The sequence below is a fragment of the Tachypleus tridentatus genome, chromosome 6 (assembly GCF_004210375.1).
Source record: "Tachypleus tridentatus isolate NWPU-2018 chromosome 6, ASM421037v1, whole genome shotgun sequence".
Classification (NCBI taxonomy): Eukaryota; Metazoa; Arthropoda; class Merostomata; order Xiphosura; family Limulidae; genus Tachypleus; species Tachypleus tridentatus.
Window position 1 is genome coordinate 80,280,072 of NC_134830.1, and position 15,921 is coordinate 80,295,992.

The 15,921-nt window shown below is 31.1% G+C and overlaps 1 protein-coding gene across 7 annotated transcripts in view; it reads right to left on the reverse strand.

The window, feature by feature from the left end:
- LOC143252897 (patronin-like) overlaps nt 1–15,921 on the reverse strand; it is a 104,694-nt gene that overhangs the window by 60,693 nt on the left and 28,080 nt on the right. For 5 of the 7 annotated variants that reach the window (XM_076505716.1, XM_076505717.1, XM_076505718.1 and 2 more), the window contains one exon: nt 4,030–4,125. In XM_076505716.1, coding sequence (XP_076361831.1) covers nt 4,030–4,125 — 96 coding nt within the window. Of the gene's footprint in view, nt 1–4,029; nt 4,126–9,766; nt 9,955–15,921 lie in introns of those variants that run through there. The other 2 variants (XM_076505720.1, XM_076505719.1) reach the window with 2 other exon arrangements.

Sequence of the window (15,921 nt, forward strand, 5' to 3'; positions counted from 1 at the left end):
GTAAGAGTGGCATGTGCTCTAATAAACATCTCTCCATCTGTTGTGCCATTTGATTGACATTGTCCTATATATATTTATTGTACATAAGACACACCTTCATTTTGTTTACATTTCAGTATTCATTCATGGGTGCTTGTTTAAGAGTTACACTTTTGCATTGTTTAAAACTACTTTGTTAAAAAAAACTGTACTTCTGGAAATCTTAAATAATACATAATGTATGCTAGAAATTCATATCTTAAATTTTATTTTGCCTGCAAACATGTATGTTGTGAAGCATAATAAACAGCATGTATATCTACATATTGCACTCTGTCTAATTATTTTCATCCATTAATAATATTTCATATCCTTGGCTAAAAAGGGTGAATATAAATTATAATGTGTAGTGACAGCACATTGAGATAAAATATACTGTACTGGTATATAACATCCATGCTAAAGATGTGAAATTCTAAAAAATATTGATTATTTGTATAAGGCAGAAAATGAACAGTTGGGTTAGCTGGCACCCTTTCACGTAACATGAACAATGAACAATTTAAAATTTACACAAAAGCTAATAACGAAATAGTGACAACCTGAATAGTACTGAATACAGCAGTTGTTAATTCGTTCAGTCATACGGTACACTTGCCACCCAATATGGCGGTATGTTTACAAACCTCGTTGTGGTCACGTGACACTAATAGGTTCACGCAAAACCTCTATAACTTACTAAGGTTATTTGTAATACAGTTAAAAATGTTTTACATTTTACATGCTTGTTTCTAATTTTAACTTTTTTATTGATATAAGATTACATAAGAGGAAACTTTAAGGTAAAGGATTTGAGTAACCCATGATTTGTCACCAAACTTTGATAAATGTATTACAAAAGACTAGAACATTTAGATTAAGGCTAGATATTTTCCAAGTTAAATGCAAAAATAGTTAATTTGCCTTTAACATAACATGCTTCATCAATAACAGAAAAGCCACATTAAAACAAAGTAATATTTTCCTCACTAATTATTCTTTTTCATTACTAATGTAAACACATTAACATGTTTCCACTCTTTCTCCTAAATAGTCATTATGACAGTAAAGTTTAATTATGAGATTGCACATACAGCAATGTGATATATATGCAGTATCCATTTTTAATTACATAGCAAAAATTATTTCATATTATAGTTGTTCAATCAAGTCTTAACAGTAGCTCCAAAAATACAAATTTATGTACTACAGTGTGTTCGGAAAGTCCCTGTGCAGTTTTGTAATCATATTTTATTCAGTCTATTTCAAGCCAGCAACTGATAGCGGTGTTTAGAAACAGAATAAGAAGAATCCAGGCCTGTATTGATGCCAATGGGGGTCACTTTCAATATTGTTTATAAGTGTCATTCATATATATTTGTATATACACACAAATCATGCCGAATTCTTTAGTGCAGCAAAGTATTTTTTTATGTGAAAAGTAAAATGTCAAAGACCAGCATATACTATGTTCTATGTTAGCATCATACATGAGTTATAATAGTCTACATGTAATTGTTCTATAACTATATATTTAGAATAGCTATAAATAATTAAAATAAAGCTTAAGTTTCACACATTTAATGATTTTAAATCAACAGCTTGTATTTCTCCCACCATGTACCTGTAATCACCTAAATGAAGTATACATATCTCTAGATTTCACAATAAAGAATAATTCTGTACATCATTACTTGTTCACATTTAAAATCATGCCATTTGTTAATGCATGTTTCCTTGTATTATTGCTAAGTTAAGAGTTGATGCACAGAAGTGAGACTGTTATTTAGTGCATGTAATGGCTATCTTTTTCCACAAAAATGCCAGGTACCATGTGTATAAAGAAAGGCATATAAGATATTCATACAATGTCAGATATACCTTAATTGCAGGCAGACTCCACAAGCATACTAGCTTTGTATTTGAGGATGTAACTTTTAGAACACTATATATGGGAATTCCATTGCTTCATTAAATATGGGCACACTTTCAAAAAAGTTAATAAATTTTAGTTGTTAGAAAATTGAAGCATAGAAGTGAAATATGAAAACTTGTTTATTTCTTTTATAAATTTAAGCAAGAAATTACACATGCATAAAAAATATTTACTATAGTCATTTGATGTTTTCAATGATAGAAATTCTACTTTAGTGTGAAAAAAGTGGAATTATTTTCTGAGAAGGAGTATCCTGTCACATTAAAGCCAGTTGTTCCAATAACAGAGTAACATCATAATATACAAAATTTCAACATATATTCCATTACATATTTTTCTGTGAGATATTTATTAATATATAGATTATTATTGTATCAATTAATCCAATGAATAAATTAATTAAGGAATAAATGTTAATACATACAAACTAAAAATGATTTCCTACCAGAATGCAGGACTAAAATATAATATTTCAATAGATAAAAAGGAGATAAAGGATACACAATTTTCCAATTTTACACTGATGAACTTTAATGCTTTACTTTTAATTATAATAAAATTACAATAATATAATTATGTATTAAACATACTGGTGGGGATTTCTTGATTAAATGTAAAAATATAGATCTGTTTGAGGTAATAAAATTAATTATTATCAACTTAAGTGTCGACTCTCGAATAAAATAAATTACTGATTTTTACATTATCTCATTCAGCTAGATATAATAACATAGCATTAACCTAAGTAAGCAGAAAATATCACTGGTTATTTATAAATTAATTATTACTCTTTCAATAATTATTATATAAAAAAGGTTAATTGTATGCTCTATTTTACTGAAATACTACAGGTTGTTAAAAATTATTAGTATTTTTTCTTTTCAGGTGTCATTCTGAAACATAAATGTAGATTTTATCATTTCTTGGTGAGTTCATGATTACTGCTTGTAATAAAAGAAATTACATTCAATTACTATTGTCTTGTTTACTTTTGTTAGTGCTAGTTTGTCTTCGAACTACCTAAACATTGACAGCATTACTGTTCTCACATTTCCAAACTGACCCAGTGTTTTCTTTAAATTTGCCATACATACATAATTGTATCTTCAATTTTGCAAAATATCAAAATTTTCAGCCTAAATGGAATTTGATATAACTTAGCAAACAATTAGATGTGCACATATCTCTTTCTTTGCCATCAATATACAATGTGATTACAATATCATAACAAGTTTAAACATTATAAATATGTAAAATTAAAATTGTAATGAACAAAAAGTAAAAAAACAAGTAAGGACTTTTAAGTATTGAAACACTAATTATTTATACAGCAAAGATCAGATTCTTATCTAAATATTTGTTGAATGCCAAATAATCAACTTATGATATACTGGATCAATCCATAGACATCACAAGACTAAAACTGTCTGACTTGATATTTTATAGTATATATCCCTTTACTTTTAAAACAAAATGAATAAATTATATGTACTATTATTATTTTCTTACAAATATGTTTAAAACCTTCCAGCAGTTTTCAGTCCCTTCATTCTTTAACAGAAATGATATAGTTCTCAAAATGCATAGCTTTTCTGTTGTTATATATATATATATATATATAACAATATCTTTCCAAAGCTTGCAACCAGTATACATAGACAAACAATAAATAAACATATTATTTCAGTTCATATTTTAACAAACAATAGGTATCATAACGTAAGAGAAATGATATTAAGTTAATTGTCAAATATATTTCCAGAATGCAAATGTTGTGCACAAATCTTCCTGTATCTACAATTCAATATGGAACTTGATCTAGTCAAAGTTTTCATCTACATATCAATGTATATAAAGACTTTAGAAATAGTAAATCAGTTCTACATTCTTTATTGTTCTCAAAAGTGACTTTGAAACAATTTTAAGGGATTTCAAAATTGTGAGAAGAGCAAATGATGAAAGACCTATATATCAACAAAATCATCATTACTCATCAATTAAATGAAAATTTATTGAGTTATTTTTTTACTTTCAAATACATCTAAGTTAGTATTTATCTTTTTTCACTTCCTCACCTCATGATCTTTGTAATAAGGTTCCTTGAGGTCTGGAGGAACCTTGTTGTTGTAAGCCTTAGACACCAGCCATAACACCGATGCTCTCTGCTTTGCCTGTTAATATAACAATAACACATTGCTAGAAGGTTTACTGATGTATTACACAAAAAGCTAAACTCTTTGAGCTCAAATTCTAAAAATAAATACTTTTAAATAATCATTTGACTAATACCCTTTTATAAAAATTCTGGATTTGAGACTTTATAAGACCACTTTATCAATCTTGAAATTCAGATTTACTGCATGTTTTAAAATTAAAGTTCATATACTAAATGAAATAAGTCATGAATCAGCATATTATTGAAACATTTTTCAGCATACTAAATTATAAAATGAAAAGTATTAACATTAACAAGGCAAATTTATATATATAAAAAAAAACAAGCTGTGAACACAGTACAGATCCAATAGTAATCGTTCTACACTGGGGTTATCTATAGTACCAGCACTAAGAGATAATCAAAAATTAAAAACTGCAGAGAATGAAATGAGATCCTATCTACTAAGAACACAACCTTCCCAGCTATAGTTCCATTACAACTGTATATCAACATTTTGAACAAATCTAAGTAAGTTAAAGAATTATGTCTGCTTAAATAGTTTTCAAAATAAATGTTTTATAACTTATCTTTAATCTTTATTCATTTAATGTTTATCAGTTAGCAAATGTTACAATAAAATTAAATGTCCCATGTTACATGTATGTATATATACACAAGAGCAAATCTGATGCTTATACTTAGGTGAAAACATTCATAGCTTCTAAAAAGTTTTATTCCTGTTTAAATTGTAGAACTACAAAATTCTTTGCAGACAAGAAGCTCTACTGAATTACAAAAATACAAGTGTAGTGGAACTTGTATTTTAATTCACTATTTATAACACTCAAATTAATGCTTCAATTTACCTAATAACTTGTGCACATTACATGCACGTAAGTACACCTTAAAGATGTTTTTAATATTCATTAGTAATAATGAAACATTTAAAGTTATATGCTCATAGACAATTCACAATATTTGCACACTTTTATTATGAAGTAGTCTCTTACACTCAATATTTATTACTGGCTATAAATTATTCTACACATACTTCTGTTTCATTAAGTTCTATAAGAACACATATGTATTTTAAATAATACTGCAGATCTTCACAAAAACTAAACTACAAACACTGTCAGATGCATTTAAAATCAATGTGGGAAGCTGTTGTACACAGTGTTTATGTTTGGGTAGTATACATGTATAGCTTTGTGTTATAAAGAACAAACTACACGATATAATTTCTATAAAATACAGGCAACCTTATACTTTTAACTAGTCATGGATAACCAAACACCAGTAAAACATTCAGAACTACTGTAAATGAAAAAAAAAACTTTACTAAATTTCTATTTACTATTTTAAATTCTACAATAGAAATGATGCTCTACTGTTTACCTAAATCCTTATGTACTTAAGGGAGCAATTAATTTTGTTACTAACTTTAATTTAAAAAAGTTATAAAATGGGGTCTGAGGTACCAGTTTATAAGTTGTTCTTTTGAGATGTTTGTATAGATCCTTCCTAAATCCCCTAATTAACAAAGTACAGTAGGTAGCACTTACATGTGTACATAGCTATCAACCTATGAAAGAAACACTCCTAGGAATATAAATTTCAAAATGCAATCTCATAACATATCTACATGCAATTACAGAAGTACTATAATACACATATTCTTGATTCAGGTAAAATCTGGTTGGTTTGGTGGATTCCAGTTACTTATATGAACAAAAACTAAAACTTTCAGAAATCTGGACTCAAAAAGATATTTAAAAGTTTACATTTTCAATAACCAAAAATGTATATCTGATAACACTTACCTCCTCTCACATTTTGGCTTTATCCCGATGAAAGATTTTCTTTTTTACCTGTTTAAGCAATGGTACAAACTCCGTCTCTCTTACCCCAGTCTTTATACCCCACTACAATGACCCTGGTTATTTTATTCTTTTAATTCTCTCCACCTACATCAATACATCATCTATACCAATCTTTATACAAGCCCCTTGTTATTCTTTCTTTCTTACTTTTTGGATACTGACAAGATTATCAAGATCTGAACACTGGCTATTGTGGGAAAGGAAGAATAGTGTGAGAAGTGGTATTTCAAAAATATATTTTTGGTATATGAAAATGTAAACTTCCAAAACACCCTTAACTTTACTTACACTTTAGCTAGAACCCCACAGTGAACAGATGCAAGGCCAGTGAGGGCAAAATCCACACAGAAGGCATCTGAAGGTGTGCCAAATTAATATATAATAAAGCAACTAGTGTAGTTCTGCAATACTTCTCCAACTAGTATGTTCTTCATCCAGATAAAAGTGAAATCTAAATGTAGGTTGTAAAGGCCAACTAGCTACAAAGTAAACACTGCTAATTACTACATGTCCAAACCTCAATCACACATATTAGAATCCAAGTCTCACTGTTGGAATTATAGGGATGTGGACTCAAAGCTAGATCCAAGTTGTAGTTGTTAAGGCATGAGGAATGCAATATGGCATAACTGTATAACAGAAATATGAAAGTTAGTGAGCCCAAACAGAAAGTTACAGTAAGTTGCATGTCCAGCCACTGAAATTAACAAGAGAAAGCAAATAACACCTAAGAGGACAAACTGTCACTTCAGCTTGAAGAGGCACAAAATGAAACAAACTAATCTTGGAATTATGAGCCCAAGCACTCAACCTGAAAGTTATATAATGCTGTATGAGAGCCATAGGAATTGTGAAAGGAGGGCAAGTAACATCCAACTGGACAAGTCTTTCCCCCAACCTCAAACAACTCAGAAATCAATAAACCAAACATGGAATTACAGAACCATTACTCCTCACTCAACCTGATGAAATAGAGATAATAGAGCCTAGGATGATGAACCAGAGTCCTAACTCCTCAACCTGAAAGGCAAGGTAACAACCCCTGTCCCTGAAATTACAAAAGGGATGTGGAGCAAACAAAGTTCAAATAATGGTTCATTCATGTGATGCTCTATGTGCAGAAATACAAGGAGTCAAAGTCTACTTTCTCAAAGTAAGAGAATGACCAAAAGGATGGGAGCTGAGCATTCCAATGTGCAGTAAAGGCTTGATCTGTGGTGTCCAAAGACAAGAGCAGATCCAACAAAAACTTCAGGAAGAATCGTCCATTCTATAAGAGGAGCTCTGTTGTGATAACTTGTCAACCACTAGATTCATTACCCCTGAAACATAACTAGCATATAGAACAATCTGGTGCTTGTGTGTCCAAAGGAGAAAATCCACTGTTTGAAAACAAAGAGGTCTGGAGTGAGTGTCCCCTTTCTTTCAAAAGGATGAGACTATTATGGAATCATCAGAATGAAGCATTATCACCATCTCTCACAACAATCTGAGACCCTGAGTCCTAGCTTATAGAACTGCCAAAAGTTCTGAGAGAGTGACATGAAGACAAGCTTTCTCTATAGTCCAAAGTTCCTTCAATTCAATATAGACTATACAAGCACCCAAGCCATGAGGAGAAGTATCTATGAGTAGATGTATCTTTGGCCATGGAGGAAGTACAGAAATACCTACAGTTGGGTTGCCCTGTTCAACCACCAACTAAGACCCATCACATTGAAATCCAACAGTCTCACTGAACAATTCAGTGCATCTGTTCCACATAATGACTGAATGGTCCTTGTGTGGGCTCAACCTAAAGGACTGAGTGACTTCAAGGATGCTAACATCTCCAAAACAAACAGAACTGTGCATGCTGGTGTAGAAGAACTGCCTGTTCCATGACCTGAAGGAGTAGAGGAGAAGGTTGGCCCTGGCTGAGTGAAATTGAAAATATCCCTAAATGTAGGAGATACTGTGTACGAATAAGTTTAGACTACTATTTTTTGATAACACACCCAGCTTTTACATGTTCTGATACAAGAGTTCGAGTGTGTGGTGCTGTCACATGGCAGGAAGAAATTTAAAAAAAAAAAAAGGCCAGTCATCCTTGTAAAGGTGAATATGAATGCTGAGGAAATGATGATGATGTGAAAAAATTCTACCTGAAAAAAACAACAACAATGTACAGAGCAGAAGAAAGACGAGCTTGAATAGCACAAGAGTGAAAAACTTGGTTGTTTGTAGTACAGGAAATTGAGATAATGCTTTGAAGACTCAGTAACTAGGCATTTACAATGTCAAATTTTGTCATCCACAGTCAGGGTGAAAAAGAGCCACTCAAAGAAAAGAACCAATTCCACAAGGAGGCTGGAGGAAGAGATTAAGATGAGAGAAAGGTTGATGACTGATCACTAATTGCTTGTCCTCTTTATTATTACAAATAGCCAAAAATAAAAGAGGTAACAAACTTTATGGCCTCTGTGCAGAAGATTCTGGATGGCTTGTTCTCAATAGCTGGATGAAGAAGGTATTTGGGGAGTGGAAAAACCAAACAGTATGAGATACAGAGAAAGAGATGGAGAATGAAGGTCCAACCTCCTCCTGAAAAGTCGAATTGACCCACTGATCTGGGGTGAATGTCTTCCATACAGACACGAACCATCTAAGATGAGACCACATAAGATTGTTGCTAACATCAAAATCTGTGTTCCATCCTGAAAGATGATCCCTGCTGTTAATGCCAAACTACCCTTGTGTTCCAGGAACTTGCGGTGCTGAAACAGGAAGTATGAACAAAAGATGCAATACACTATCCTGCAGAAGAGCTTCATGCATGTGTGTGAAAATGGAAGTGCTCCCAAAGAAACCAATTTCACTGGTTGGGTACATGCAGCATTTTGACTAAAACTAGGCCATTTGTATTTTATAATGTTATTTTCATTGACTTTTAAATTCTTTAGTGATAATAATTTGAAGTCCATATAACAATGACAAATTAGTTTATCTATTTCTAAATACTTCTATATTTCAATTGTACACTACTGTAACTTGCAGGTCTAATATGTTCACAAATGATATTAAAAATGGAAGTACCTTGCTAACTGTACCAGAATTAACAAAATTTGTGATACATTTTCATAGCTAATTGATCAAGTAAGTGAATATACATAGTCTTTACGTTTACACACGGTATACACTAAGAATAGGGAATATCCTACTCATATGCACCTTTTTTTGACTATGCAATGTCTATGCATATTTTGACTATGCAATATATATATATTTGTTCAGTACTTTTAACTACAGCATGAAACAATTCTCAAAAAACAGGCCAACACATTAATGAAGTTGTTTGTAACCTACATTATAAATATATAGTTAACAATGAATTGGAAAAATATGATCTAATTTCACTTTTCTTTAGACTATGGCTGTAAAAAATGTTTAAAACCGATTCTTACTAAACCAGCTCTAAGTTATTCCATCTAATAACATGAGCATAAGCAATAGCAATTGCTAATGTTCAAGCTTCATAAATAGTTTGGTTAGTATCTCAAACTAGAAACATTGCTGTACTCAAGAGGCTAAATCCAATCTGAGAAAAATAATATACAGATCTCAATACTTAGAACACTGTAAAAATCCCATGTGTACATACAAATCAAGATTAATGAGTAGGAAGTACTGTTGGTAGGTACAAATATTTCTGAGGGCCATAACAGACCTAGTGACATAGTCCCGACCACCTGTTCGCTTTACAATTACAAGAATAAGCTAAGAACGTTTTACCAGCGTCAGTTCCTTTCTGTCCAGTTCTCTGATAACGAACACAGATTCCATAAGATGCACCATAGTGAAAATGATTCTAAAAATTATGAAGCAAACAATCAATGAGGTGATTACTTAACACGTTAATACAACCCTAAGCACAGATACACGTTTAATCAACATTCATTACCATGTTTTCTCAAGACTGGCGTTCCGTCCTACACATTATCTATGATAGATTCGTAGACATATGACCCTCCCCAAGGCCGGCGCTATGCACGCGGGTGTGCCATTTAGAAGTTTAGAAGCTATAATATGCTGATAACGGTGACAGGTATTTGTATTCCGAATAAAGTCTTTCTGATTCAAGTTATTAAACCATAAAGACTTACTTTAACCTGTTATTTGCATCACAAATTGTGATGGAAATTTAACAAGAGAATTACTAAAAGATATTTTATATGAAACATCATTCAAATAAATAAAAAGGCAATTACAAATACGGAATTACAATCCTAGTTTGGCTATTACTATCATCATTATGAAAGTAATTAATATATATATTTGAACATAGCTAGTTATACCAACACCATAAAAATTTAGTTTTGCAACTAATCGGTAATTAAACTTAACGCTACCGGATATCTGACGTCAGACTGTTCTGTATTCATATCTGGACCTGTTCCAAACCTGACGTTATGAATAGATTACGTCATACTACTGTCGCTTGACATCATCTACAATATTTTGATATAGCTAACAGAACGAAACCTCCTCACTCAAATAACTTTTAATATTTAAATTACCAAGACATTAGTCAGACGTGTATGGCAAACCTTGGTGTACTTTGATACGTACATTTATTTTCATTATTCACAAGACTTTAAAAACAATAAATGAATTATACTTCTTATACATGATAAGACGTTTTCAGCAACGAATAAACTCATGTCAAAAAAACAGCTGCGATGATTTTCACATGGAAGAATACCAGTGAAATTCTATTATACAGCGTAAACCACTCTAAAATGTACAATGTAATATAAAAGGTTATTATGCATACATTTTACTTATCTCACTCTGTTAATATTCTATAGAAAACTTTTAAATTTTATGACAAGAAACCAATTTTTTGGAGATAAGTTTGGAAACAGCCTGGATAGGTAGTGAAAAGAACTTGATTACAATTGTTATAACAGTTTTTTCTTTCAAGATATTTTCAAACCCTATAGTACGATGTTCTTTGGGGAATTATTCAAATGTCGACACAAAGTAAACTAGTGACAATTACAGTCTTTCTCAATGCAATTCTCGCATTGTTGGCATAGATGTTTTAACACCATTTTGTACCCTACTCAACAAAATGGCCACTGAAAGTATTGGTGACAGGTTAGTGCTTATTTGTTTACTTGAGACCACAGATTTAGTTTTGTCAAATTTTGCACAAGGCTACTGAGGGACTATTGTTTTACGAATAAACAGTTTTGCATTAAGTTTTTTTCTTTCCTATCACTAAGTGCATAATTTGGACCAGCCTCTTATGATAATAATTAAGCAATAATCATTATATTATTTGTTCTACCAGTTACAGATATACTAAATTAAGAGTCATTGCAAACTAGAGTCATTTTTGTTTATAGCAAACTAACACAATGGATTATTTTGTGCTCCATCAACTACACAAAAATCTAGCATTAGATTTCAGTACTAAAAGTCCATAACTTACAGATGACCAGCTGTAAGGCTTATAAGAATCTTTCTCATCTGAGTTTTATGTTGGTAACATTTGATAATATGCATAGATGTTTTTAGTGGACATACTGACTAGATGTAATTTCATTGTGGAATCAGTCAACAAAAACTGCTTTCACACTATGAAAGTTTTTGTGGCAGATAAAAATTACAGTATTTTTACTCTCCCAGTTTCTATTCCAGCTTTTCATTAAAATAAATAACAAAAATATGCAGACACAAAGAAAATTATTATAGCAGATAAAAAAAAGAGCAAAAAACACAAAGAAAGCAACTTCCATCATTTCTATTTGTTCTATTGAAACATATAAATAAAAGTAGAAATTCAGCTTTACAAAACACATAGAAGCACAAAATGAAAAATAACATGCACAACTAATTTCATACTATGGCAAAAGTACGAGCAATTAATAAATTTCATGTGAAAATCATTTATTGGTAATTATTGACAGTTGTCATGACTGAAAACCAACACTTGACAATAAATGTAGAGTAAATAACTAAGTAATCATATAGTGCTGAAAAATAAATTGGAAATTTGCAATTTAAAAAGTAATGAAAATAGTTAAAACTAGAAGCAACAACAATCTCAAGATTGTAGTACAAAAAAAAAAAAAAAAAAAAGCAGAAAGACTTGGTTTACTAAAGAGCACTATTATTGGCAAATACAGAAAAACTGGAACTGCAAATAGCTCTATGAAGCAAGGTTTTTACAAAATTTGGAAGAAGGATTATTTAAGTAGATATGCAAAATCATTAGTTCACTGCAAATGGTTTTTGACCTAAGAATGGACCAGAAATAGTCAGGAATTTCACAAGCAAACAATTCAACAATACCCCAATAAAATGAATGTCCATGGGTGAAAACCAAGATGCAAATGTACAAAAAAAGTGACAAAAATTTTTCATTCAATACTTGAAGAAGCCTGATGATTTATTCAATAAAATTTTATGCTTAGAAGAATACAAAATATAACTTTTCACCAATAAAGCAATATTGTCTGTGGAGGAGATGAGAAGAATTTAAAGAAAACTTCATTCTGCTCAGTTTTTAAAATGTTAGATGTTATATGATGGTATGGGTTTTTCTTTCTTAATGAATGCTGCAAAACATTAGGAAATTTTAAACACTTACTTGTTACCCAGTACTAAAAGTTTTATTGGATGGAAGTTGGTATTCCAGCAGTATAATGATCCCAGCATTTTGTGAAGTTTAAAAATAATTTATCAAAAAAAATAAAAAATTACAGTAATGGATTGGGCATTTCAGTCCCCAGGATTAAACTCTATTACAATACTGTGGATAAAGTTGAAGGCTATTGTATCAAAAAGGAAACTAAAGTTGACTTCAGAACACAGAATATGTTGAAGAATAGACAAAAAAAAAAGTTCTCTAGAAAAATGACAGGGACTGGTTGCAATATAAACATTAGAAGCAGTAGCCAATAGATGCAAAAAGGGGGTCCAAATACCATTGTCATTGTATGATGATAGTTTTTATAATTTTTGTTATTTTATGTAATAAGTTGTTTTATTATTAATCTCAGTCTACAATATATATTTTTCAAATGAACAATTAAACACGACAGAAATTTGTGACTGCCCAAAACACTTTTGTTTGCTATTGTATGTATGTATATACATTATCCGTGGGCATGCTTTCAGATAAAATAACACAACAGTAAAAGATGCAAGGCTTCTCGAACATAGTATCGCAACAGCTTTTGTAGCGACAAACAAGGCCTATATTATATACACATATAAACATATATATACCGTGAATAAATACCAATTACAATTGCCTACTACTACCCATACTTACATATACACGTACAGCACAACCCACTCTATTACTGCGAAAAACGGGCGTATACCAAGTATGGTAATAAACTCTTTAGCATCGTGTTTAATAACACCCATAACCAATTAAAATCCGTGCAAGTTGTGACAATTTTGGAAATGTACTTACTTTATTAGTGTTATATAACAAGACAAAAATGCTCAACGAACAAAACAGATGACTGATTGACCAATCTTTAAAATATCATTTATACATTAATTCAGTTTTAATCAGTGTTCAGCTTTTTAACACTAATAAAATGCCTATGAAAATCGCAGTTGAAGTTAATAATGCTTTATACATCTACATACTAACGTAAGCTGTGCACTGATGCACGATGTTCATACTAGATGCTTGTTCATTTAAAACGATTTTAATGTGCGCAGTCAAGTTTACTAAAATCTAGTTGAAATTTGAATAATAAACTAAATCTTGATATAAAACATAGTAAATATTATTTTAATCGCTTTACAATGTATGATTATTTTGTTACAAAAGTTATTGTTTTTATTGCTTTATTAACTTACTCATAGGAAAAAGTACGTATAAAATCAATAGGGTATAACATTCATATAACACTCAAAATTACTGACTTGTTTTTTTATAACGTTCACATGTTGCATCATATTAAATAATTTTAAGTTTCCATTACACACTCAAGAAAGAGAAATTGCCATAAAACAAAAAGAAATAACACATTTTCTATTCAAATTACACAGGGAACTCATCAGTAATAAGTGGGCATCACCTGCCTGGATTAACATAGCACCCACACATGTACAGAAACTTCAACGTATACAAAATTCAGTACTAACTTCAGCATATAAAGTACCACGTAGCACCTCAACCACATTCATGCACAAGTGTGCAAACATAGACACAATATCTGAAAGACTCTTGCATAATTCTCTAAAATATTTCAATAAGAATTGGCATAAAAATGACTTAATGTGTGATCTCGACAGATATCACGTACATGATGTAAATAGTCCTAAATACCTCTCCCCTTTTAACATATATTTAAGAAATGTAACACAAGCTGGCCACTATGCACTAGACACTTAGTCCTTGTTTCTTTACTATTATTATAATTATTATTTTTCTTTTTTTATCATTATTACTTTTTTCTTTTTTCTCTCTTATTGAATTATTAATTATTATATTATTCAAGTATTGAATAATAATTATTATTATTACTTTCTTTTTGTGTGTGTGTGTGTGTGTGTGTGTGTGTTACTACAAGTAGTAGTAGCATTCTCTCTATGAAGAAAAAGGAGAAAAATACAAAAAAAATATATATATATAAAAAAATAAAAAAATGAAGAAAAAACACAAGAGAAATAATAAAAGGAAAACAAAAACAAAAAAAAACTTCTTGTTCGTCCATGCATGGACTGTGCCCTGAAATGGGCCTGAGTGTGATGTTATACTTTTACTCTGGCCCAAAGCTTAAAAAAAACAAACCCCTAAAGACAGACGCTATAATCGTTCGGGAGGGAGGAAGAGGTCAAATGTACCTGACCCTCCTGGGTACTTAACATCAATACCCAAATACCGACACAGTGAAACTAATAAGTGTGGTTACTTGCAACTTGTGTGTATATACGTATAATGTTTTCGGGTGACCAGTGCGCTATAATTATCGGTAATTCCACAGTTAAATGTGCCAAATCCATACGCAAGACTAAACGTTTGTTTCAAAAATTTCGCGCGCAGACACACAAAGGGCTATTTATATATAGCTGTCAAAACTGAATTGATACTTTTTTTATTTTAAATCCACTTTTTTACAGTTATCTTCCAGGCATCGATGGGGTCTGAAAGACAACACGAGTGCTCAGTCACTGTTGAGGTGATAGAATATGGAGGAAAGGCGGCTAATCAACAATGGCTACGACCAACTCCTGCGCCGCTCGCGTTTGACTGAATAGGGCGTTTTAGCGTCAACAAATGTCTCAGATTTACTGTCTTGGTACACTTTATTAGCCTCGCGCTGCCATACACACATTTGTCCCTATGACATTGTCAATAAAATTGCAATTTTAGAAAACACCACATATGTATATTCAAAGCTGCTTATCAATGGTTTATATGTCGATTTTCTTTTTCAAGAATGTATATTAATATGTAACCATGTAGTTTCATCGGATTAAGATCCAATGCATATAATTTGACATATTATTCATGGTAAAAAGTGCATAAAACAAGATTACTCAATTAATAAATACCAAAGAGATATAACCATATAATATGTAGATGCAATAAAAAACCCGACGACATAGAATTAAAAAAACAAAAAACATTTTTGCATATACCTTACACAGAGAGTTGAATAACATGCATTAAAACAATTTTGAATGCATGAATCAGTAACTTACGTAACGGCCATTACCGATATAAAGTCATGGTGGAATACAATGTATCAAAAATACATTTTGATATTGCTTGGAGTTAAGAAAGTAATGATGCTACTGAAGATTGATCAATTCTGTGGTAAACAACAACCTTTATTGAATAAAACATTTATATACACTTAGATGATGAAGATGAGTTCAGACGAGTAATTAGATCCCTTGTGATCAGT